General features: G+C 42.7%; 1 protein-coding gene across 2 annotated transcripts in view; it reads left to right on the forward strand.

The window, feature by feature from the left end:
• Positions 1–943: 943 nt before the first annotated feature.
• LOC124001205 (protein ELYS-like) overlaps positions 944–24560 on the forward strand; it is a 44811-nt gene continuing 21194 nt past the window's right edge. Inside the window, exons 1-15 of one of the 2 annotated variants that reach the window (XM_046307828.1) lie at positions 944–998; positions 12875–13000; positions 13305–13558; positions 13655–13835; positions 13971–14178; positions 14268–14384; positions 16471–16555; positions 16946–17096; positions 20062–20194; positions 20419–20600; positions 20736–20797; positions 22253–22381; positions 22524–22614; positions 22850–22939; positions 23204–23344. In XM_046307828.1, coding sequence (XP_046163784.1) covers positions 989–998; positions 12875–13000; positions 13305–13558; positions 13655–13835; positions 13971–14178; positions 14268–14384; positions 16471–16555; positions 16946–17096; positions 20062–20194; positions 20419–20600; positions 20736–20797; positions 22253–22381; positions 22524–22614; positions 22850–22939; positions 23204–23344 — 1960 coding nt within the window. In that variant the 5' untranslated portion in view covers positions 944–988. Of the gene's footprint in view, positions 999–10476; positions 10744–12874; positions 13001–13304; positions 13559–13654; positions 13836–13970; positions 14179–14267; positions 14385–16470; positions 16556–16945; positions 17097–20061; positions 20195–20418; positions 20601–20735; positions 20798–22252; positions 22382–22523; positions 22615–22849; positions 22940–23203; positions 23345–24560 lie in introns of those variants that run through there. The other variant, XM_046307829.1, reaches the window with a different exon arrangement.

Raw genomic sequence — 24560 nt, forward strand, 5'->3', positions numbered from 1 at the left:
CAAAGTAACAAGCCGAGCTGGTCCAACGGTCTTCCCAGCCTCGGCACACTCCTTGTATACAGTTTTCATCCTTACATCACATACATAGTTACTCCTCTTTATGTTAATGATCAACTATTTTTGGCTTCGCGCCACTGTTGTTTGAGGTGGGCATTTTCCCGCCTCTACAAATAATTTAACACTCTACAAATCATTGAACTGATTATATTGGTGGCGCAACTGTGACAGTTTGGTAAAAAAAATTATAATAGGGGCCTTTACCAGGCTACAGTCACAAGTACATTCATTATATAGATTATATCAGCACCCACCAGGCTACAGTCACAAGTACATTCATTATATAGATTATATCAGCACCCACCAGGCTACAGTCACAAGTACATTCATTATATAGATTATATCAGCACCCACCAGGCTATAGTCATATTAAGTACATTCATTATATAGATTATATCAGCACCCACCAGGCTATAGTCATATTAAGTACATTCATTATGTAGATTATATCAGCACCCACCAGGCTATAGTCATATTAAGTACATTCATTATATTGATTCTGACACTTCTTATCCAGGCATGCATCTGGATTACAATGTGTGTCTATTTATTTTGTATATTGGCTTTTCTTATGCTATACAGGTGTGGTTTCCTTTAAAGCTTTTAATGATTCTGTTTTATTTTGTTAATATTTCACAATATGCTACTGAAAAGAAAAAAAAACATTTCGCCATAGGCCTTCAGTGGTAGCTTCCCCTTTGTTGACAGCAAGAGTATCCTTATCTCTGTCTAAATACCAACTCGTGAAAAAAATATCAGAATTGGGCTGTCAGTCTAAACGCAGCCTATTTGTCCTATTCTTTAGTCTTGTTTGGGATATATATTTCACTTGGCATACCTGTGTGATGTCTTATATACATGAATACAAATATATTCACCCTAGGTATGAGACTGTAACGGTTGACTTCGGTGGAAGGAGAGGAGGACCAAAATGCAGCGTGGTACGTATCCATAATGTCTTTTAATGAGAAATTAATACAAGAGCAAGAGAATCAAAATGAAAACCAAAACAGTCCCGAATGGTGAAAACACTGAAGTGGAAAATAACCACCCATAAAAACACAGGTGGGAAAAGGCTACCTAAGTATGATTCTCAATCAGCGACAACGAACGACACCTGCCTCTGATTGAGAACCATACCAGGCCAAACACATAACCACAACATAGAAAAAAGAACATAGACTACCCACCCCAACTCACGCCCTGACCATACTAAAACAAAGACAAAACAAATATATTTTATATCAACAGCAGTCAATCATTAATTATTCTTTACCTTCTATCAGTCTCATCTGAATGTTGTAAAATTCTTGGTTATCTACACGAACTCTAGCATAAATTATGAATCAGCAATATACAAATTGCCTTAATTTTGTATTTACTAACTAACTAAATAATCACAGAAATACATCAAAACAAACAGTAGATATTGGTTACTAACGATGATGAAAAAGTCCCTAGTATGACGGCTTGGTAGACAAAGGGAAGGGGGTGTGGACTGAGAAAGAGAGGGAAAGGAAACATGGATTCACTACAAAGTTTAGAATTATATTAATTGAAATGCTAATCCTTTGCACATGAACGGGCGCTCATTCGAGAATAATTGCAATGTATATATATTTACGCCTGTATGTCATTGTTGTCTTCACTGTTGGAATCCTCGATCATCCTGTAGGGTTCATCAGAGTCTCTGGTTAACTTTCATTCAAGTCACAAAGTCTTTCTGGTTTTACATGGCTAGAATGTATACTTCAGAGTACCATTCAGAAATGTTCTCATAGATAGGTGCTTTGGCGGTTGTCTGTATTCTCATCCTAGTTTTACATAATTTCCAGCTGCAAACTAGTAATTATACCTCTAAGATTGCACTTACTCTGTAGGGATCAATAGTCTCAAGAGTTTAACCATTTCCAGCCATGTAGCCAATGTGGTGGGAGCCACAATCTACACCCTGAAAGGGCCACATCATGACACAGGTTACCAACGTAATTAGAGCAGTAAAAATGTTTTGTCATACCCCTGGTATACGGTCTGATATACCACGGCTAATCAGTATTCTGGGCTCGAACTGCTGTAGAAAAATCAGCTCTTGTAGTCGACAACTGTTAAGCATTCACCCAGAGTTTATTCAATAGTGACCTGCACAGAGGAGACATTTTCTGGACCCCCGCCAGCATTGGACACTCTGTTAGACATTTTAGCTTATGTAGGCAAGGGACATCTGTTTCAGATCAGCACTCTCCTCTGAGTTTTCTTGGCAAGCTTATCCATAATAAAAGACATACATATTGGCATCCAAGTGATAGCCCCCATTCAATGTATAGGACATGTGGGATTGCCACGTTTCATACTGCCCTTCAACTGGGATAATAGCTTTAAAGCACACAGTACAGTTGTCTAACACAATTGTCATTAAGCTTAATTGTTCCTTCACAGAACCACCCGGTTTATAATATGCTATATGTCGCCTCCTGAGTAGCACAGTTGTCTAAGGCATCACTACAGACCTGGGTTCAATCCCGGGCTGTTTTACAACCGGCCGTGATTGGGAGTCCCATAGGGCGGCGCACAATTGGCCCAGCATCATCTGGGTTAGGGGAGGGTTTGGCCTGGGAGGCTTTAGAAGTAGGCTGTCATTGTAAATAAGAATTTGTTCTTAATGTTGCGATGAGCAATCCCGTATCCGGGATCCTATTTATATCCTCAAGCTCATTATCATAACGCAACGTTAACTATTCATGAAAATCGCAAATGAAATGAAAAAAATATATTTGCTCTCAAGCTTAGCCTTTTGTTAACAACACTGTCATCTCAGATTTCCAAAATATGCTTTTGAACCATAGCTAAACAAGCATTTGTGTAAGAGTATTGATAGCCTAGCATAGCATTAAGCCTAGCATTCAGCATGCAACATTTTCACAAAAACATTCAAATAAAATAATTTACCTTTGAAGAACTTCAGATGTTTTCAACGAGGAGACTCTCAGTTAGATAGCAAATGTTCAGTTTTTCCAAAAATATTATTTGTGTAGGACAAATCGCTCCGTTTTGTTCATCACGTTTGGCTACGAAAAAAACTGTATCCAGGAGTGTAATTATCTCCGAAAGCACATTAGCATAACGCAACGTTAACTATTCATGAAAATCGCAAATGAAATGAAATAAATATATTAGCTCTCAAGCTTAGCCTTTTGTTAACAACATTGTCATCTCAGATTTTCAAAATATGCTTTTGAACCATAGCTAAACAAGCATTTGTGTAAGAGTATTGATAGCCTAGCATAGCATTAAGCCTGGAATTCAGCGCGCAAAACATTTTCACAAAAACAAGAAAAGCATTCAAATAAAATCATTTACCTTTGAAGAACTTCAGATGTTTTCAATGAGGAGACTCTCAGTTAGATAGCAAATGTTCAGTTTTTCCAAAAATATTATTTGTGTAGGACAAATCACTCCGTTTTGTTCATCACGTTTGGGTAAGAAAAAACCCGAAAATTAAGTCATTACAACGCAAACTTTTTTCCAAATTAACTCCATAATATCGACATAAACATGGCAAACATTGTTTAGAATCAATCCTCAAGGTTTTTTTCACATTTTGATAAATAATTTGTCGCACTTTGGTTTCTCCTCTGAAGAAATGGAACGCGCATGGACCTGGAGATTACGCAATAATTTTGATGCAGGACACCGGGCGGACACCTGGTAAATGTAGTCTCTTATGGTCAATCTTCCAATGATATGCCTACAAATACGTCACAATGCTGCAGACACCTTGGGGGAAACGACAGAAAGTGCAGGCTCATTCCTGGCGCATTCACAGCCATATAAGGAGACATTGGAACACAGCGCCTTCAGAATCTGGGGCATTTCCTGTATGAAATTTCATCTTGGTTTCGCCTGTAGCATTAGTTCTGGGGCACTCACAGATAATATCTTTGCAGTTTTGGAAACGTCAGAGTTTTGTCTTTCCAAAGCTGTCAATTTACATGCATAGTCGAGCATCTTTTCGTGACAAAATATCTTGTTTAAAACGGGAACGTTTTTTATCCAAAAATGAAAAGAGCGCCCCCTATCTCGAAGAAGTTAACTGACTTGACTAGTTAAATAAAAATGTAATCAGACAGACCGCCATAGTGAAAGTATATCAGCAGCAGTTCTTACTTTTCTGTGTTCTGGAGAAATTGCAGTTAGTTGCTCTGAAGGCTCTGGAGGTCCTTGGAATATTCTGTCTCCGTAGCACCTGTAGAGAGATGGATAAAGGTACTGAATGCTCTTGAAAGAGAAAGCAAGAGTTAACATTTACATTGTTGATTGACTAATATAAGGGTCCAATCAGACAAATGGATGCATAAAAGACGCAACAACTCAATGGTTTTCAATGGGGGGTGGGGGCTTGTGTTGTGCTGTCTATCAAAAAAGTTTCAAAGACTATCCATCAACCAATTAAAAAACGTAAAACAGCATTTTTCCTCACCAAACAGCCTCGTTGGACATGTGTGGTTTGAAGGTAGTCTTACTCTGTGGTTCAAGTTGTAATGTATCTTCATGTCTGTAACTCCGCTCTCACGCCTTATGACCCCTAAACCCTGACCTCCCATTGGCACAGGGCCTCCTGCAAAAGCTTCTAATCCAGGGTTGTCAACTAGGTTTGGCCTCGGGACAATTTTTTTCGGAGCTAATAGTCAGCGGACCATAAATTAATTAGTATATAATATTAACACAATTAATTGTCCTACACTGTAAATTGAACATCATTTTGAACACATCTGATGAGTACATAATACATTCAGTGACAATAACATAATACTTTCGATCTTATTACGCTCATAAAATCACCATGTCTCCTTTCAATTATTATTTTGTCTATTTTTCTATGTGTTGATTGGTGGGGAAAAAGGTCTACGTAGGCTACTGTAGGCTACACTAGTTGTTTAATGTCAACGTTCGTTCAGAACAGTTAGCTTGATAGAAAGAGTACATGTCGATCTCAAAAAGCATCAAAAGAAAGGTGGATAATGAAAACGTTTCCGGGAAGGATGTACAGAGAGATATGTGTTCGTCTTACCATCTTTTCCCAAAGCCAGTGTCTTATTTGCAATGAACATGTCGCTGTTTGAAAATAATTAAATCTCAGACATCATTATGAATCTAAGCATGGAACTTTCAAAGTGGCCTTCCCGCCCCAGACATAGGCCACGCAGAAACATTGACACGTTAACTGCAAGCTACATACTGCTTTTTTGGCTGACATATTCTGTTACTTAAATGGGTTAAATCTCCAGTTACAATGATGAGGGAAAACAGTGGTGGACATGGTGGGAAAAACGTGAAGCTTTTACTAGGAAGCTTGATTTGTTTGATTTGGACTTGTCATCTGGAAGGCTCCTGCTTCAGCACACCGAAGAAACGACAGGCAGAGGGATGAGGCTGCAGCGTTGTCACAGAGATGATGGAAGACTTCAGCACACCGAAGAAACGACAGGCAGAGGGATGAGGCTGCAGCGTTGTCACAGAGATGATGGAAGACTTCAGCACACCGAAGAAACGACAGGCAGAGGGATGAGGCTGCAGCGTTGTCACAGAGGTGATGGAAGACTTCAGCACACCGAAGAAACGACAGGCAGACGAGGCTGCAGCGTTGTCACAGAGGTGATGGAAGACTTCAGCACACCGAAGAAACGACAGGCAGATGAGGCTGCAGCGTTGTCACAGAGGTGATGGAAGACTTCAGCACACCGAAGAAACGACAGGCAGATGAGGCTGCAGCGTTGTCACAGAGGTGATGGAAGAATTCAGCACACTGAAGAAACGACAGGCAGATGAGGCTGCAGCGTTGTCACAGAGGTGATGGAAGACTTCAGCACACTGAAGAAACGACAGGCAGACGAGGCTGCAGCGTTGTCACAGAGGTGATGGAAGAATTCAGCACACTGAAGAAACGACAGGCAGAGGGACAAGGCTGCAGCGTTGTGACAGAGGTGATGGAAGATTTCATTAAGCAGCTGAGGGACAACTTCTCCACCAGATTTGAAAACTACAGCATGCCTAATGATATCATTGCGTTTGTACGTGATCCTCTCACAAATCCGCCCAGATTGAGAATTATCCTCCCTTGCTAAGAAAACGATACCCTCGATGCATGAGACCGCAATTCAAACTGTGCTGATTGAATTCCAAACATTGAGCCAAATCAAGGATGGGCTCAGGAGTGCGGAATCCTTGTGTGTGTTTTGGGTGGCATGCACAATATACAGCACAATAAAGAAACTTGCATTTTATGTGCTAACAATGTTCTAATTTTCCTCTATGAACGCAATATGGACTCACGACAGGAACAGGAGTTGTGCCAAAAATCTCCCACCAGTGTTGCCAACTCCTCAGTAAGATAGTAGCTATTGGCTGTTCTAAAAGTCGCTAAATGACTTCTTCGCCTAATTTGCATAATTGGCCTTGTGCATGGAATTATGATGGACGCTAACTTCGTGGGAGAGACAAAAAAAGTGAGTAAAAAAAACAAAATATGTTTATAACTACAAATTAACTTTCTTCTGTCTATTCTTGTTTTTTTATGTCACAATTCCAACCCTCCGCCTTTATCCGGGCTTGGGACCGGCAAAAGTGACCCCAAAGAGACACTCTGGCGGAGTTATTTCGTTTTTATTTTTTTTTATTTTGTTTTTTAGTTTAGTTTTCTTAATTTGGTTTGGTTTTTAACCTTTTGGTCCACTTAGGAGCCTACAACAAGTCACAGTAAAACATGAACATTTTTAACCATAACATGTTTTATGTATACAATCTATGTTAACAATCTAAATGGACAAAAAAGAGGCAATAGAAAAAATTGTCAAAGGCAATGTGAGAAAATTATGGTAACTGGTCTGGCTCTATTTGAGGTTAATTGTTTTTTTAATCACGTATCAGCCAGCAGCGGCTTCCCCGCATGCGCGGTTCATTTGCGAGGACAGGGCCGCCTGTGAGTGCTTTGGGACGGGGTGGGGCCCGCCTGTGAGTGCTTTGGGACAGGGTTGGGGCCCGCCTGTGAGTGCTTTGGAATGGGGGTGGGGCCCCCCTGTGAGTGCTTTGGGACTGGGGTGGGGCTCACCTGTGAGTGCTTTGGGACTGGGGTGGGGCCTTCCTGTGAGTGCTCTGGGACGGGGGTGGGGCCCACCTGTGAGTGGTTTGGAATGGGGGTGGGGCCACGGCAGCACCCGCTGCTCGATGAGAAGAGTAAGAACAATACGTGCTTTCACGTCAGTCTCCAAAGGTCTCAAATAACACCAGAAAAAGTCGCTAAATTTGTCACTTGTCGCTTTTTTGAAAATGTGTTGCTAGAGGGGTCTGAATACTTGCTAAATATAGCGACAAAATCGCTAAATTGTCAACACTGGCTCCCACCTGCAAGAAGTATCTCCTCCCCTTCGGGTGAACGCACACGCACTCAATTCTTAATTGATGTGACTTGCTTGCTAGTTGAGATTTCTTCTCTCCGTTGTCAGTTTAGCCTACATTTCACTGATCTCAGTAGCAGAAAGCATTTTCTGTTTGTGTCCTTCAATGCAGCTGTTGATGAATCACTTTAGGTTGCATTTCATTTTTATTTATTTTTTATGGCAGTTTGATTATGGGGGAGGCACTAGTAATGTCTGCAGTTTTAGGTTTGGCTATTTGTTCCAAGTGTATTAGTCTATAAATAAATATCTTTGCCAAAATTTGTCATCTCTCCCATGTCTTATTCGACTAGTAGTTGTTCTGAAATGTTTATTGCTTGCCTATATTTTACTCCCTCCTCTGTTTAATATAACACACATACATTAATTATTCATTTTGGTCAAATCAGTCACACTACGAACTTTGTACAGTACTAATTGCATTACTACTGTACAAAGTTAGAGGTGCACTATTTGATAGATTCCCCTGCTCCCCATACCTTGGGCTTCCAGTGCGGAGACCTGAGGTCAAGCTACCCCAATCCCCCTCCCCATCTCATACTTCTGAGTGGGAGACCTTCCCAGGCTGCCTAGCTCACAAACTAGAATCAGGGCGCCAACTCCGAGGGTAATTGACTCACAGTCACACACAGTGACATTATATACTATATGTGAGGTGCAAATGAGGATAGAAAACGGATTGCTCAAATGTCACCATTCCGATTCTTTTTGTGCTGGCGCCCTGTGCCGCCCCCGGCTGCCCATGTCACCTATACCTAAATCTGCCACTGCCTATATGACTGTATATAGTAAATAATAACATTATTGTGAGTGCTTATCCAAGGATATTTAGGTCTCAAGCTGACAAGAGCAGGCTATCCCGATACAGACATTCAGACACAGACATGACCTTTTTTTGTTTAAATTAGTATTTTTTGAAGAATGCTACATTTTTGGCCAGTTGCAATTGTATGTCCATGTAATGGCCATTTAAAAGAAATCCCACTTCTATTTGTCAAGCCCTGATCTGTTTCACCTGTCCTTATGATTGTCTCCACCCCCTCCAAGTGTTGCTTATTTCCCTTGGTGTATTTATCCCTGTGTTTCCTGTCTTTCTGTGCCAGTTCGTCTTGTCTGTTTCAAATCAACCAGCGTGTTTTTCCCAGTCTCCTGCTTTTGCTATTCTCTCTTTAAATTTTTTTTACAAATATTTTATTTTTGCATTTTCCAATTAAGAACATTCAAAACAAAAGTGAAAAGATATCAGACAACGATAGGACAAAGTGACAGTAACAGACGAACGTAACAAAAATAAATTATAATTATAGTTATATAAACAAACATACAATAATAAAAAATAAAATATATATATATATTTTTTTTAAATAAATAAATAACGAGACATTGGATCACCTGCCGTAGGCTACATAATATACATTACGTGTGAAACATTATGTGAGAATTATATATAGATTCAATCAATGAGGTGTGGGGGGAGATTCTCCATATAGTCAATAAAAGGTTGCCAAATTCTGTAAAATGTCTTTAACTTATTCCTCAAGCAGTAAGTGATTTTCTCCAAAGGGATACAACTATTAACTTCCGAACTGGCAGGGAGGAATCCAATTTCCATTTCAAGGCAATACATTTCTTGGCAATCGCTAGCAATATTTATGTTAGCTTTATAGTATGGCTTTGCTTAAGATTGGTGTTAGTAAAGTTACCCAGTAGACAGACCTCCGGGTCTAAAGGGAATGCAACTCCGTGAATTGAGGATCTGGTATCGCATACCCCCTGCCAGAAACCGGGCTATTCTCTCTTTTGCTAGTCCTCACAGTTTTGACCCTTGCCTGTTTTCTGGACTCTGTACCCGCCTGCCTGACCATTCTGCCTGCCCTGACCTCAAGCCTGCCTGCCACACTGTACCTTCTGAACTCTGAACTGGCTTTGACCTTTTGCCTGTTCACGACCCTTCTCTTGCCTACCCTTTTTGAATGTAATACATGTCAAACACTCAAACCATCTGCGTCCCGTGTCTGCATCTGGGTCTGGCCCTGAGCCCTTATGCTATTAGGCCATACATTTTTGTTATTTTGAAAGATGCTGTTAAGTCTCATCGCCTACATCAGCCAGTTAAATTATAGAAATATACTACAACTACAAGAAATATACTACAACTAAGCCCTCTTGTAAAGTCAAATTAAAATGATTGTTTAAATGAATTACTCGACTGGTGTAGGTGTTCATCTGTTGCTGTGCAACACTTGCATAACAAGTTAGCTATATTTTCAGCACTTCCTATTGATTGCATTGCAGTGTTACGTTTCAGCACCACAAAATGGTCCGCTGCCTGCTTTATTAGTTGTTTTTGTTGTTTTTGACGTTTTGCTTTATCTTGGCCAGGTCGCAGTTGTAAGTGAAAACTGGTTCTCAACTGGCCTACCTGGTTAAATAAAGGTTAAATAAAAAATAACAATAGTCCTGCATTCTCTCCTCATGACGTTAAATGTAACTTTTGCATTATTATTATTAGGTAGGGTAACTTCCTTCTTGGGACATTGCATTTGGGAGATTTTGCATCTCGGGTCATAATTTTGGGGCTTTGGGGGCCAAATACTATTGCTGGTGGGATTTGGCCCACGGGGCATCAGTTGGGGAACCGTATTTCTGACAGGGAGTTACTCCAGTGGCTTCCAAATCACTAAATCCACCCATGCATTTACTGCACTACATACAGAAACTACAGTATGTAACCTAATCCTATGAGGATGATATGTCAAATCCACAAACAAACAAAAAATCCACATAGAGATAAATTCAAAATGATTGAATACATCCAATACAACATAACAAAGAAAGAGAAAATAATTCATATATATTCGAAAGAGTGTAAACTGCCTCACGCAGAAGAAAGAAAAAAAAACAGTTTACTTTCTCGCGATGTTTATTTCTGGCCCTTTGACGTTTGCGTGATTTTGTGAAGCGAGTGATGCGCAGTAGCTAGATCTACATGGAAATGGCGCCTGCGTTGAACTCCAGCAAGCGGGCAGATAACTCGTAGCTAGTGCAACTAATTCAGTAGACACGGTTCTTCATACTGAAACATTTGTGGGTTTTCGACAGTTGTCCTAAAAAAAACAAAAGTGTTTATAAGAAAATCGGATTATTATGACAGGGCCGAGGAAGAGTCCCAACGGAAAATATATCACATTTTATTAGTTACTAACGTCGTTGGTAGTACGACGGTCAACATCAGGTAACGTATAGTAAGCTAAGGTTATAACGTTTGTTGCCTTTAGGTAGTTACTCTAACAATGCTACCAGTTGGAAGAATGGGCGGATTAGCTTCCGTTAAGCACACCGGAGCAGTTGTACCCGAAGTTGGCTAACTATTTAGATACGTTAGCTTGCTAGCGAGGCGGTTAATTGTAGCACAATGCTACCTCATGCGAGGTTTTGATTCACCCGCCTCACACGTTGCTATGATTTAACTATGTCTAACGACAGGATGGTAACGTAAGCATAACACCGGTTATTTACCAATATGTAGCAAGACTTGTAACTAGCGCACAGCATATAGGAGTTAGCTAGCTAACGTACCTAGTTTACTGCAGCAGCTGGTTGCTGCAGTCTAGCTAGCTAGCAAGGCCGATTATATATTAGGTAACTCACGTTAGCTAGCTAGTTAAGTCAACGGATGCAGTTACTTGTAATTACTGTTCGCTACAATCCCCAAAGTCACTGTCAACGAACTATACTAGTTAGTTAACTAAGATGTCAAGTTAGCTGGCTAGTAAGAAAACTGACATCGTGGTGTCAGAATGAACTATATGTCCGAGAGACCGCTAGCTAGTTAACGTTAAGCTAGTAAAGTTCGTTAGCTCAAATCAGAAGTCAAGGGTGTCATTTCCCCTTGCCTTGGTTTAGCTAGCTAGCTTAACGTTACATTGTTACATCACAAATGTTTAGATCGACAGCCATGTATAACGTTACTTCTAAAATGAAGTAATTTACATGGTTCTGCATTTCGGCGTTTAGCCTAGCTAGTTACTGTTAGTAGGACATTGTTTTGAACACGTTAGTGTAGGCAAGGTGTGATAGTGATACCGACACACAGGTAACCAGTTACGTTTTACATTAGCTAGCTAACTATATTTTAAAATCTCGGAGTTGCTCGTTAATCTAGGTAAGAGCATGTTAGTAGATTCCATTTTATATCTACTTTGTTTTGGGGGTATTTAGATGTCAGACGGTACTCGACTAGCTACCCCAATACTCTGCATCTAACCGTACCACGCCTAGTCAATCTGCGCGGGAGTAGTCTCTGTTTCTTTTAAATTAGCTAGGCTAGGCTACTTGCTTGTGAAAGGGGTGGTATTTTGCATGATTCATTGCGGTATGCATGACACTATGGCATGTTAGGTGAAATTCTGAGGCTAGTCAATGTAATCAATTGGTGAAAGAAGTTATGACACTAACTCTATATGGTGTTTTGCTCATACTGGACCAAACTCATACAGTGGCACAGAAAGCTGTAGTCGTGATGTCTGCCTGACAAGTGTTCAATACTTAACGTTACCCTTTAATGTACATCTATACAAGGCTCTCTAAGATGGTGTTATCTTGTGGACCATGCACTCTTCATTGGGAATCAAGTGGGTAAACAGTAACACAGTTTTAACATGGTAAACACACAGAGCAACATGCAACATATGGGCTTTCTGATAATTATATAACTTCTCACGATACTGTTTATTTATGTTATTGTGTCAGTTGTTTAGGCTGCTACTGGTAATATGGTAATGGCCTACTAGATAATCATCTGTCAATGCTTTACACAGCAACAAGAGAAGGACATGCACACAAACACGCCTGCAGCTTTTATTTCAGCAGGCCCAGAGCCCAAACTGCTGACAACTGGGATCCATAACACAGCATAAATACCTCTTTTGTCTCCTTTGAGTCCCCTCATAGCCCCAAAGGCAAAACCTGGTGGAGGCTTAGAGAGGTACTGTTTTCTTATGGTCTGATTTGAGCTCGGTTGCTGTGCGTGGTGCTGTCATTCTGTTACCAAACTTTGCTTCTGCACTGTTGAAGTAAATGTGTTTTTGTAACATTTTTAGTGGAAGTTTAAAGTAGTCATTGTGCATAATTGTATGGATTGTTTAACTTTAGAATCATTTGTTTTTGTTTGCCATTTTTAAAGTGAAAATCTGAGTCTCAGCAATGTTCTGTGACTATGGAATTGCGAAGCAACAAGGTAACAGTGTAGGTTTTCGCATGCATATGTGCCTCAAACCTGAAGTTTGGAAGAATCACAAGTAATGTAATGTCCGTTTTTGTCTGTTTTGTACATAATGCAGTGCAATGTCATGTTTTGTGTGTAGTGAACATGCGTGACCTGGCTGCCCAGGTCACCAGCAGCCTGCTGCGTTTCCCAGGGGTGACTGTAGATGCTCTGGGGGAGGATGAGATCACCCTGGACTCTGTGCTTCATGGGAAGTTCACTGTTGGTAAGTCAGTGTGTATGCACGGCGGCCATCACTCACAAACAACCCAATGCACTTAGGTTTTTCTTTATTTTCTCATTTCAACTGATACGGGGGGGGGGCAGCTTATGTCTGCCAACTGCCCATACCGTCCCAGCATATGTTGTTTGCAGGAGGGAAGCTTTGCATTCTTCAGTCTTAAAACAACTAAATACATCTCAAACAATCCCTTCTCACAGGAGAGGTTTTACAATAAACCACCATGAACTAGTAGGCCTAACTGCTCCCTTTTCCCTACCTCTTGATGTGCCTCCCTCCCTGGACGAAGGTCGTAGCGGGCTAGCTTGGCTCGCCTGTGGGCCCCAGCTGGAGGTGGTCCATGCGGTGACGGGTGAGCGCCTGTCCGCCTACTGCTTCTGTGGCGACGGAGAGCACCCCCCCAGCGTGCTGGCAGCCAGGGACTTCTGCTGGCTGAAAAGGACCGGGCTGCTGGTGGGCCTTGAGGAGGCCCAGGGCAGCATGCTCTGTCTCTATGACCTGGGTATCTCTCGAGTGGTCAAAGCTGTAGTCATACCGGGCAGGGTGAGTGCGCTCTCACCATCTACTACTGTCGCTTGCATCAACTGGTTGATTTGATTGATTGTGATATGGACTGACTGACAAACTGATGATTGGCAGATCAGGGCCATCGAGCCCCTGGTGAGCTATGGCGGGGCCAGTGCCAGCACACAGCACCTCCACCAGAGCCTGCGCTGGTTCTTTGGTGTGGCAGCGGTGGTCACGGACCTGGGACATGTCCTCCTAATGGACCTGTGTCTGGATGACCTCTCCTGCAGCCAGAGCGAGCTGGAGCCCTCAGGTCAGCGTGTGTGTGTTTTAACCTAACACAGACAACTTTTCTGGCCCACAGTTCCTCTCAAGATTGAGAGTTTGATGTGTGTGTGTGTGTTCCCCCCCCCCCTCTCTAACCCACACCCTCCTCTGTCCTCTCCAGATCTGGAGGTTGTGAGTAAGTCCCTAGCTGAAATCCCCCGGCTACGTGAGCAGGAGACGCGTCAGGGGAGACATCTCTGTCTGCAGCTGAGCAGCCCCACGGGCACAGGGGCCACGGCTCTGCAGTACATCCCCCGCACCAACCAGCTGGCCGTGGGCTTCTCCGACGGATACCTGCAACTCTGGAACATGAAGACGCTCAAGAAGGAGTGAGTTAACGGCCCAGGGATGACATGGTGGCTATGGTAAACCTTCAGTTATAGCTTTTTCTCACTGTCTCTGCTGTGTTCTGCCACAGGTATCACTCCCAGCTGGAGGGTGGCAGGGTGCCAGTGTATGCCTTCACATTCCAGGAGCCAGAGAACGACCCCCGCAACTGCTGTTACCTGTGGGCCATCCAGTCTGCCCAAGACCAGTGAGTTCTCCCTCCCCACCTGTCTGCCTGCTTGAGGCACAAAGTTCAATAACTCTTGGAAGAGGTCACAGTGTGCACACCAGACCAGGATGTGATGTATTTGAAATACTTGAGGTTGTTTTGGTTTGTCCTGGACAATGGAACCAATGGAATAATTGCAGCTCCATGTGGGCTGGGATCTCTCAGCCCCAAAACCCTCTGGTATTCACATACTGTACCTGTCAAACACACCTACTTATTTAAGGGGTGGCAGCGTAACCTAGTGGTTAGAGTGTTGGACTAGTAACCGAAAGGTTGCAAGATCGAATCCCCGAGCTGACAAGGTACAAATCTGTCGTTCTGCCCCCGAACAAGGCAGTTAACCCACTGTTCCTAGGCCCCCATTGAAAATAAGAATTTGTTCTTAACTGACTTGCCTAGTTAAATAAAACATTCCAGGGTTTTTCTTTTGCTATTTTCTACATTGTAGAATAATAGTGAAGACATGAAATAACACATTCAATCAAAAAGTGTTAAACATATCAAAATGTATTTTATATTTGAGTTTCTTCAAAGTAGTCACCCTTTGCTTTGATGACAGCTTTGTACACTCTTGGCATTCTCTCAATCAGCTTCATGAGGTAGTCACCTGGAATGCATTTAAATTAACAGGTGATGCCTTGTTAAATGTTCATTTGTGGAATTTCTTTCCCTCTTAATGTGTTTCTGTTGTGTTGTGATAAGGTAGGGTTGGTACAGAGAAGATATCCCTATTTGGTAAAAGACCAAGTCCATATTATGGCAAGAACAGCTCAAATAAGCAAAGAGAAATGACAGTCCATTACTTTAAGACATGAAGGTCAGTCAATCGGAAAATGTCAAGAACTTTGAAAGTTTCTTAAAGTGCAGTCGCAAAAACCCTTAAGCGCCATGATGAAACTGGCGCTCATGAGGACCGCCACAGGAAAGGAAGACCCAGAGTTAACTCTGCTGCAGAGGATAAGTTCATTAGATTTAACTGTTCATTGGATTGCAGACCAAATAAAAGCCTCACAGTTAAAGTAACAGACACATCTCAACATCAACTGTTCAGAGGAGACTGCTTGAATCAGGCCTTCATGGTCAAATTGCTGTAAAGAAACAACTACTGAAGGACACTTATAAGAAGAGACTAGCTTGGGCTAAGAAACACAAGCAATGGACATTACACCGGTGGAAATCTGTCCTTTGATGAGAGTCCCAATTGGAGATTTTTGTTTCCATCCGCCATGTATTTGTGAGACACAGAGAAGGTGATGGTGTGGGGGTTGCTTTGCTGTTGCCACTGTCGATTTATTTATAATTCAAGGCACACTTAACCAGCATGGCTGCCACAGCATTCTGCAGAGATACGCCATCCCATCTGGTTTGCGATTAGTGGGACTATCATTTGTTTTTCAACAGGACATTGACCCAAAACACACCTCCAGGCTGTGTAAGGGATATTTGACTAAGGACAGTGATGGAGTGTTGCATCAGATGACCTGGCCTCCACGATCACCTGACCTCAACCCAATTGAGGTGGTTTGGGGTGAGTTGGACTGCAGAGTGAAGGAAAAGCAGCCAACAAGTGATCAGCATATGTGAGAACTCCTTCAAGATTGTTGGGAAAGCATTTCTCATGAAGCTAGTTGAGAGAATTCTAAGAATGTGCAACGCTGTCAAGGCAAAGGGTGGTTACTTTGAAGTATCTCAAATATTTTTTTTACTACATGATTCCATATGTCGTTTCATAGTTTTGATTTCTTCACTATTATTATACAATTGAGAAAATAGTGAAAATAAAGAAAACCCCTTTAATGAGTAGGTGTCCAAACTTTTGACTGATACAGTGGACTGGATCAGTGAAAACAGTATGGCGGAAGCTCCACACTTTACAGCTTGTATGCAAATGTAGCATTGGTCCAGTGAATGCAGCTATGGTGCTCAGTGGTCATAGCAGGTTGTTGGCCTTTATTTAGCATAAATACTCATGCAGCATTAACCACCTCATGTCGATACACATTACTTGGTGTATTTGCTGCCCTTTAACACATCTCCCTCTCTCCCTCTTCTTTCTCTCTCTCAGTGAGGGAGACGTGGTCAGTCTGCACCTGCTCCAGCTGGCCTTCAGTGAGAGGAAGTGTTTGGCCTCAGGAAAGATCCTCTATGAGGTAACTGTAATTTCAACCCATGTTTTTACCTCAAAGATTTTGTTCTGTCTAACTGAAATAAGTAGCTATTCCCGCTTCCAGCATGGATTGAGACAGGTCCCATTTCTGTTCAATGGCCCTTTTGTTTGGTCAAGACTGTACTGACCGTCAACTGGATGTTCGGGGTCAAGTGTTTGGACCGCGATTGTGGTGTTAAAGCCCAAAAGCTTGCTGGTTTCCAACAGTTCTTCTCAATGTTTCAGTCCTGAAGATGTCATTTAGTAATCTATTATGCCCAACCATATTTATTTCTTACTTAAACGTGGTGCTTTCACTGCTTTGAGACCTTTAAATCTTTCCATTGGTGCTGTATTAACATTAATCCTTTCTCGCCCTCCGTCTCTCTCCTAGGGTCTGGAGTACTGTGAGGAACGGTACAGTCAGGAGCTGAGCAGCACAGCCTTCCCCTTGAGGGCTCAGGCCACCAACACCCGCCTGCTCAGCTGCCAGACCATCGAGAAGTTCCGACACCACCCTGACAGAGACGACAGCATGAACGAAGGTACCTTTTCCTTCATCTCAAGTCATCTCAAAACTTTACAGGATTATATTGGTGTCTACATGACCAGAAAACCACCACCAACAACAACAACAACAAAACTCTTTATTACCTACGTGGGTGGTATTCACTTACTAGACACCAAACAGACTGAAAAGGAGTGGGGCTACCTGAACTTGTCCAACCGGAAATGCACATTTTCCTTTGCAAAATGATTTGCCACAGTGTGCTCTAATGAATGCGATCCTGGAGCGAAAAGGATGTACAGTTGAAGTCGGAAGTTTACATGCACCTTAGCCAACTACATTGAAACTCAGTTTTTCACAATTCCTGACATTTAATCCTAGTACAAATTCCCTGTCTTGGGGTAGTTAGGATCACCACTTTATTTTAAGAATGTGAAATGTCAGAAAAATAGTAGTGATTTATTTCAGCATTTCTTTCTTTCTTTCATCACATTCCCAATGGGTCAGAAGTTTACAAACACTCAATTAGTTTTTGGAGCATTGCCTTTAAATTGTTTAACTTGGGTTAAACATTTTGGGTAGCCTTCCACAAGCTTCCCACAACAATTTGGGTGAATTTTGGCCCATTCCTCCTGACAGAGCTGGTGTAACTGAGTCAGGTTTGTCGACCTTGCTCGCACACGCTTTTCAGTTCTGCCCACAAATTTTCAATAGGATTGAGGTCAGGGCTTTGTGATGGCCACTCCAATACCTTTACTTTGTTGTCCTTAAGCCATTTTGCCACAACTTTGGAACTATGCCTGGGGTCATTGTCCATTTGGAAGACCCATTTGCAACCAAGCTTTAACTTCCTGACTGATGTCTTGAGATGTTGCTTCAATATATCCACACAATTTTCCTCCTTCATGATGCCTTCTATTTTGTGAAGTTCACCAGTCCCTCCTGCAGCTAAGCACCCCCACAACATGAGGCTGCCACCCCATGCTTCACAGTTGGGGTGGTGTTCTTCTGCAAGCCTCCCCCTTTTTCCTCCAAACATAACGATGGTCATTATGGCCAAACCGTTCTATTTTTGATTCATCAGACCAGAGGACATTTCTCCAAAAAGTACGATCTTTGTTTCCATGTGCAGTTGCAAACCATAGTCTGTTTTTTTATGTTGTTTTTAGAGCAGTGGCTTCTTCCTTGCTGAGCGGCCTTTCAGCTTTTGTTGATACAGGACTCATTTTTACTGTGGATATAGATAATTTTGTACATGTTTCCTCCAGCATCTTTACAGGGTCCTTTGCTCTTGTTCTGGGATTGATTTGCACTTTTTGCACCAAAGTACGTTTATCTCTAGGAGACAGAATGTGTTTCTCTCCTGAGCGGTATGACAGCTGCGTGGTCCCATGGTGTTTATACTTGCATACTATTATTTGTACAGATGAACGTGGTACCTTCAGGCATTTGGAAATAGCTCCCAAGATGAACCTGACTTGTGGAGGTCTACTTTGTTTTTTCTGAGCTATTGGCTGATTTCTTTAGATTTTACCATGATGTCAAGCAAAGAGGCACTGAGTTCGAAGGTAGGCCTTAATGCATCCACAGGTACACCTCCAATTGACTCAAATGATGTCAATTAAATCAAATCAAATGTATTTGTCACATACACATGGTTAGCAGATGTTAATGCGAGTGTAGCGAAATGCTTGTGCTTCTAGTTCCGACAATGCAGTAATAACCAACGAGTAATCTCACCTAACCTAACAATTCCAAAACTACTACCTTATACACATAAGTGTAAAGGGATAAAGAATATGTACAAAAACATATGAATGAGTGATGGTACAGAACGGCATAGGCAAGATGCAGTAGATGGTATCGAGTACAGTATATACATATGAGATGAGTAATGTAGGGTATGTAAACATTATATTAAGTAGCATTGTTTAAAGTGACTAGTGATATATTTTACATCAATTCCCATTATTAAAGTGGCTGGAGTTGAGTCAGTATGTTGGCAGCAGCCACTCAATGTTAGTGGTGGCTGTTTAACAGTCTGATGGCCTTGAGATAGAAGCTGTTTTTCAGTCTCTCGGTCCCAGCTTTGATGCACCTGTACTGACCTCGCCTTCTGGATGATAGCGGGGTGAACAGGCAGTGGCTCGGGTGGTTGTTGTCCTTGATGATCTTTATGGCCTTCTTGTGACATCGGGTGGTGTAGGTGTCCTGGAGGGCAGGTAGTTTGCCCCCTGTGATGCGTAGTGCAGACCTCACTACTCTCTGGAGAGCCTTACGGTTGTGGGCGGAGCAGTTGCCGTACCAGGCGGTGATACAGCCTGACAGGATGCTCTCGATTGTGCATCTGTAGAAGTTTGTGAGTGCTTTTGGTGACAAGCCAAATTTCTTCAGCCTCCTGAGGTTGAAGAGGCGCTGCTGCGCCTTCTTCACGATGGTGCCTGTGTGGGTTGACCAATTCAGTTTGTCTGTGATGTGTACGCCGAGGATAGGGGGGTGCTCCCTCTGCTGTTTCCTGAAGTCCACAATCATCTCCTTTGTTTTGTTGACGTTCAGTGTGAGGTTATTTTCCTGACACCACACTCAGAGGGCCCTCACCTCCTCCCTGTCGGCCGTCTCGTCGTTGTTGGTTGAGTTGGATTAGCCGGATTAGCCTATCAGAAGCTTCTAAAAGCCATGACATCATTTTCTGGAATTTTCCAAGCTGTTTAAAGCCACAGTCAATTTAGTGAATGTAAACTTCTGACCCACTGGAATTGTGATATTTTGAAATAATCTGTATGTAAACAATTATTTGTGTCATGCACAAAGTAGATGTCCTAACTGACTTGCAAAAACTATAGTTTGTTAACAAGAAATTTGTGGAGTGGTTGTTAAACGAGTTTTAATGACTCCAATCTAAGTGTATGTAAGCTTCTGACTTCAACTGTATGAGGTGCTTGCGCTTTCATTGTTGTGGTCACAGGTTGTACTAAGGCCTTCTCTCCTTTCTCCCCCGTCAGTTGCGTCTCCAGACACCAGCGTGTCCATTTTCAGCTGGCAGGTGAAGGCCTACGGACAGGGCAACCCTTCCACTTACATCGGCGTCTTTGACATCAACAGATGGTACCATGCACAGATGCCTGACTCTCTGAGGTAACATTCTGACATAAATATCCCATCACCAGCCGCCTAAATCGCATGGTGTGTCCAATTTCCCCGAATACCAGGCGTTTATCAATTAGGTTATTTATTCATTTATGAATGTAGTTTAAAAAAAGACTTTTTTTGGGGGGGGGGGTGTTGATGGAGAATAATTTCTGGGGTTGATAGTAAGCTTTTACATGAATATGAAACCAACGTGTGTGTGTGTGTGTCAGAACGGGGGAGTCTCTGCGCAGCTGTCCCTACCTGGCCGTGTGGTCTCTGGATTCGGTGGTGGAGATGACGTCACCCTGCCCCCTGTTGGACGTCCTGGTGCACGAGCGCAGCCTGAGCCGCGGCCTGCCCTACACCTGCCCCCCGCCAGAACAGTTCTTCAAACCCACCACATACAACTTCGGCAAGTTGGACACACAGCGCAAGCCTTTTCACACAACACCCTGAGCAAATAGAAATACATTTAGCTCTTTAAAGCCATTCTTTTAAGTTTTGTAAATGTTGTCATGACTTGGTCATTTGTTTTTCCTTGGAACAGATGCAACCTGTTTGCTCAACACTGGTATTGTGCACTTAACTTGCTCTGGGTATCAGAAAGAGGTGAGTTTATCCCTACATTTTTGGTGTATTTTCTCCATCTGTATCTTTGCAAAGATAGTTATAGTGCATGCGGAAAGTATTCAAACCCCTTGACTTTATCCACATTTTGTTATAGTACAGCCTTATTCTGAAATGTATTAAATTAAAGATTTTCTTCATCAATCAACACACAATACCTCAATGACAAAGCAAAAACGGGTATTTTGACATTTGTCAATTTATATTTAAAAAATAACTGTATTTACATAAGTATTCAAACACTTTGCTATGAGACTTGAAATCAGGTGCATCCTGTTTCCATTTACCACCTGTGGTAAATTCTATTGATTGGACATGATTTTCAAAGGCGCACACCTGTTTATATAAGGTCCCACAGTTGACAGTCCATGTCAGAGCAAAAACCAAGCCATGAGCTCGATGGAATTGTCCGTAGAGCTCTGAGACAGGATTGTGTTGGCATTAATCTGGGGAAAGGTACCAAAAATGTCTGCTGCATTGAAGGTCCCCAAGAACACAGTGGCCTCATTCTTAAATGGAAGAAGTTTGAAACCAAAAAGACTCTTCCTAGAGCGGGCTGCCCGGACAAACTGAGCAATCAGGAGACGAGGGCCTTGGTCAGGGATGTGAGCAAGAACCCGATGGTCACTCTGACATAGCTCCGGAGTCCCTCTGGAGATGGTTTTCCTTCTTGAAGGTTCTCCCATCTCTGCAGCACTCCACTAATCAGTCCTTTATGCTAGAGTGGCCAGAGAGAAGCCACTCTTCAGTAAAAGGCACATGACAGGCTGCTTGGAGTTTGTCAGGCGTCACGTCTGGAGGAAACCTGGCACCATCCCTACGGTGAAGCATGGTGGTGACAGCATCATGCGGTGGGGATAGTTTTCAGTGGCAGGGAGACTAGTCAGGATGGAGGGAAAGATGAACAGAGCCAAGTACAGAGAGATCCTTGATGAAAACCTGCTCCAGAGCGCTCAGGACCTCAGACTGGGTTGAATGTTCAATTTCCAACAGGACAGCGACCCAAAGCACACGACCAAGTCAACGTAGGTGTGGCTTCAGTACAAGTCTCTGAATGTGCTTGAGTGGCCCAGCCAGAGGCCGGACTTGAACTCGATAGAACATCTCTGGAGAGACCTGAAAATAGCTGTGCAGCAACACTCCCCATCCAACTTGACAGAATCTGCAGAGAAGAATGGGAGAAACTCTCCAAATACAGGTGTGCCAAGCTTGCAGCTTGTTTTTTTCTTTGTCATTATGGGGTATTGTGTGTAGATTGAGAGGGAAAAAACTATTTAATCAATTTTTGAACAAGGCTGTATTGTATCTTTCTGAATGCACTGTACATGTGGCTAACATGAAGACTTTCAATTAGTTGACTTAAGCCTTTAGTCATCCATTGTCCATACAGCAGGATGTTATCTTATGAATCACATGAACTATCTCTTGCTGTCTCAGACTCTGAGCTTCTTGAAGAAGGCTGCTCCCTGCTCCAGTGATGTCATCTCAAATGGCTACTCCCGCTGCCTGATGTCCGGCCTGCTCTCCTCTCGCCTGGCTGACGTGCAGCCCTCCAGCCTCTCTCAGGTACACACACAACTTCTGAGAGGTTGACGGTTATTCCTTTTTGCTGTACAAACTTTCCAGTGTCTAAAGGTTTTTAAGGACAATTTTATATATGTGAATGCATTAGCTCAATGTGCCGGACTCTCTTCCTCTCTCTGGTCAGGAAGAGCAGTTGGACGCCATCTTGTCTACAGCCATAGAGACCAGCTCCTTGGGCCTGATCACCAGCTGTATCAAGCAGTGGACCGCTGAGGGTGAGACACTGCATAACAACACTGGCACCCTGTTATTTAGATCAACCCTGGCTTCATCTCCTGTACTGCATGTACACTGATCCGAAAACACACACAACAGGTGAATCACTTTCAGATATTCACATCCTCGCAGATAGAGGAAAGGAGACTGGGTGACACTGACAGTTTGGGTTATTGAGATGCACCCCTAGATTGGATTTCTCTCTAATGTAAAATGGTGGTGTTTGCTTCACAGAGCAACCAGGCTCTGCGGTGAACCTGCGCTACATTCTGGAGTGGGCCTGGGACAAGGTGGTTCACACCAAGGAGCAGCTGGATGGCATATGTGAGTGTTTCCTACCACAGTGATCAGCATGACACTCTGTCAACACCTTATTGATCTTCTGGTTTACATTAAAAATAATACTCATGGCTGTGTATTTGGTTGGTAACTATAGCAACTTGCAGCTGTGTTGTCATGTGATTTCCTCAAGCATTTTTGGATTTGATATGTTTTCCTAGGGCAATAGATTTTCTTATATGTGAGGAGGTCCAGCAATCTGGAATGTTTTCTGATTTCCGTCTGCCCATATTCTTTGTCTCCCCCCAGGTGCTCCCCTGTTTGACAGCTCATCTAACTTCACGGACTCCCCGACCCTTCAGCTGCTGCAGCACAGCCAGAGGCTACTGGGGAACCTCAGCACCATCTTCCACTGTCTGCTCAGAGAGGCACAGGAACTCACTCAGCGAGGTAAAGCCTAATTCAGACAAGGGGCACCGTTGCCAGGAGACTTATTTATTTTAACGTTGAAGCACTGGCCGTTGACCGAGCAGAGCGGCTTGCGGTGCTCATGCAACTGAATACCACTTTGCTTCTGTAGAGAAAATGTACAAAATAGCAATATTTTGAGAGGCAGAGACGGGGTTCACACAAGTGTCTTGGTTGGTGGCTTTCACTCCCTGTGGTTAGAGCCATTAACACACCCTTTACTAAAATGGCCCTAGAGAAGAAGGCAGACATTCTACGTGTCCCCAACCAATTGTTTATTTGCGTTTGTAACATTTTAAAACTTAATTTGTACATAATGTTGCCGCTACCGTCTCTTATGACTGAAATTATCTTCTGGACATCAGGACTGCGATTACTCACCACGGACTGGCAGAATCCTTTTTTTAATTTTTTACCTTTAGCAAGTCTGACGAGCCCGAAGTGAACAATATACTGCTTTCTCGGGAACCGGCCCAGATCCCCATGATTTGTGTGAAGAGGAGGCGGAGAAAAAGGGGCCAGAGGGCAGGTTGCCTTCTGAGAATTTGTAGGCGATCGAATAAACCCCCCACTTCCTTCCGTTCTGCTAGCAAACATGCCATCGTTGGAGAATATAATTGATGATTTACGAGGAAGTTTAAACTACTAATGGGACATTCAAAACTGTAATATCTTATGCTTCACGGAGTCGTGGCTGAACGACGACACTCAACATACAGCTGGCTGGTTATATGATGTACTGGCAGGATAGAACAGCGGCGTTTGGTAAGGAAAGGGGCAGCGGTCTATGTATTTTGTAAACAACAGCTGGTGCACGACACCGAAGGAAATCTCAAGCTATTGCTCGCCTGAGGTAGAGTTTCTCATGATAGGCTGTAGACCACACTACCTACAGGTACGGCAATTATTTAGGCTAAAAACATGAGGATTGAATATAAACATCGTTTGACATGTTTATATGAACTAGAGGTCGACCGATTAATCGGAATGGCCTATTATTTAGGGCCGATTTCAAGGTTCCCTAACAATCGGAAATCGGTATATCTGCGCGCCGATCTGCTGATTAAACTTTTTTTTTTTTACACCTATATTAAATCTTTATTTAACTAGGCAAGTCAGTTAAGAACACATTCTTATTTTCAATGACGACCTAGGAACAGTTGGTTAATAACTGCCTCGTTCAGGGGCAGAAAAACAG

Source organism: Oncorhynchus gorbuscha, linkage group LG17 (genome assembly GCF_021184085.1).
Source record: "Oncorhynchus gorbuscha isolate QuinsamMale2020 ecotype Even-year linkage group LG17, OgorEven_v1.0, whole genome shotgun sequence".
Classification (NCBI taxonomy): domain Eukaryota; kingdom Metazoa; phylum Chordata; class Actinopteri; order Salmoniformes; family Salmonidae; genus Oncorhynchus; species Oncorhynchus gorbuscha.